At 46.0% G+C, this 2,027-nt stretch overlaps 1 protein-coding gene across 1 annotated transcript; it reads left to right on the top strand.

Moving 5' to 3' along the window:
• The first annotated feature begins 36 nt into the window (after nt 1-36).
• On the top strand, nt 37-1,473 carry LOC118326173 (protein FAM163B). The gene is made up of 2 exons (XM_035659118.1): nt 37-145; nt 1,030-1,473. The coding sequence occupies exons 1-2, from the start codon at nt 53-55 to the stop codon at nt 1,471-1,473; spliced, it is 537 nt and encodes a 178-aa protein (XP_035515011.1). The 5' UTR covers nt 37-52.
• Nucleotides 1,474-2,027: the final 554 nt, after the last annotated feature.

Below are 2,027 nucleotides of genomic sequence, written 5' to 3' on the forward strand. Positions count from 1 at the left end.
CCTCCTCCTTCTCCTTCTCCTCCCTGCAGGCTGTTGATGGAGAGGATTTCGAATGTCAGCCGGGACAGTGGTCATCGCAGGAGGAATTCTGGCTACAGTCATCTTACTGACCATCGTCGCTGTACTGTGTTTATGTAGGTTGCAGGTATGACTACTTTACGACTATTTAACTCATTTTCATTTTAAAAAATGAGAGCCACCACCACCTATCCGTCCAGATACATGACTCTAACACTACGGGTTGCCAGTACTATGAAATGCATTTCAAAATGTAATACATGTAACAATAGATTAGACGCAAATTTTTTCGATCATTGTGGTCAAAAAGACACCCTGCTGTGAAAATAATCCGAGTACAATTTAACTTTTAATCCTTAGGCACTGTACTACTTAGGCACATTGGTGCTTTGAGCTAAAGGCTAACACGCTCACAATGACAATGCTAACAAGTTTAGCAGGTATAATTTACATTGTATAGTTTACCATGTTCCCCATCCTAGGTTAGCATGTTAGCATGCTAACATTCATTGATTACTACTAGCTGAGGCTGATGGGAATGCCATTAGAGTTTTGCACAACCAAAGTATTGGATGAAGTGAATTTTTGACCTGACGTGGCGCTACAAGAAATATTAGAGAATCACCAAAGTTCAGTCTTAGGGGAACGTGAACTTGACATGACTCTCAATCCATCCAGTAGCTGTTGAGACATTTCACTCAGAACCACCAATGTCAACGTCATGCTGACGCTGGAGGAAAAGTCAGGGAACCAAAGTCAACAGGATTCATCCTCTGTGGAGCATGAATGTCTGTAAGTCTTCCAATGGTATTGTTGAGAACTTCAGACATCACACAACCCAAAAGTCCACAAGAACTCGGTCCACAAGTCCAGAGGGATGTTTCTATTCAGCTACGGTGTCGTTGCTTCATATTATTAGTTTCTGCTTGACTTCTTGTGTTCTGCATTATCTATGTATGTCTGACAGTGACTCTGACCTGTAGTTCTCTCTTCCTGTGTTTGACCATCAAGTATTACTGCTGTAAGAGGGAGGAGTCTGAGAAGGGGGAAGAGGAGGAACCAGACCTCGCCACCATGTCGCCGACCCGCCCCCTGGCTCTGTCTGCTCCCCCTACGCCTCCAACGCCGGAGCACTATGGCGACGATCCAGAGAACTACCCCCCCACCTTCCTCACTGAGGCCAACGGGCCTGCCAGCTTCTCCCCCACACCACCCCCGCGCAGGTGCCAGCGCTCACATGCCTTTTGCCCGTCCTGCGCCCGCTGCTCGCTGCCCTTCTACCTGCAGCACCCGGAAAGGCTGTGCAACGGCGGCCGCAGGGTCAGCTACAGGACTGTGCAGCAGCAGGACCTGGAGTTGCCCATGGACCTGGCCAGCTTCTACCAGAAGCTCAACCTCATCCGCTCCGTCACCATGAGGGAGGTGGTCACCCATAGTGTCAGCACTGACGTGTAGGAGCAGGCAGGGTGGAGTCAGCGCCGCCCTGCTGGCCTGGAGGAAAGGGTGATTTATACAAACTGCACTGACTCAGTACAGTCTGTAAACACACTCAATGAACATGTTCTATAGGTGCTGTGCTGGGGATGCAGCATTAATACTGTGCTGTACTGATATACTGAAACACTGAGGGCTTTTGGGAGAACACCGCTCCTGGCAGCCATGTTGGAGGTCTACCACTCCTGCTGAATGCATTTCTGTCTCTGACAGACTTAAACAGACTTTGTCAATTTTGACTTAACTGTTATGTCTGTTTTTGTGTGTAGAAAATTAGTGTTTTTTTTAATTAATTAACTAATCAATATATAAGTATCAACAATAATTGAATTACAATTTGAGCTTTTGTTAGTAAATTTAATACAGAATTTTGTTAGTTTGAAAGCACCATACTAGAGACAATGAGGCTAATGCCTTGATAGCTATCAGACAGTTTGTTCAGGATAACCAAGTCTCTTTTGAAGGATGAGTCTGGTTTAATTGTCAGCAAATCCCATGTGTGGACCAAAACCAAC

The sequence above is a fragment of the Morone saxatilis genome, unplaced genomic scaffold (genome assembly GCF_004916995.1).
Source record: "Morone saxatilis isolate NCDOM2014 unplaced genomic scaffold, NCSU_SB_2.0 Contig16, whole genome shotgun sequence".
In the NCBI taxonomy this organism is placed as follows: domain Eukaryota; kingdom Metazoa; phylum Chordata; class Actinopteri; family Moronidae; genus Morone; species Morone saxatilis.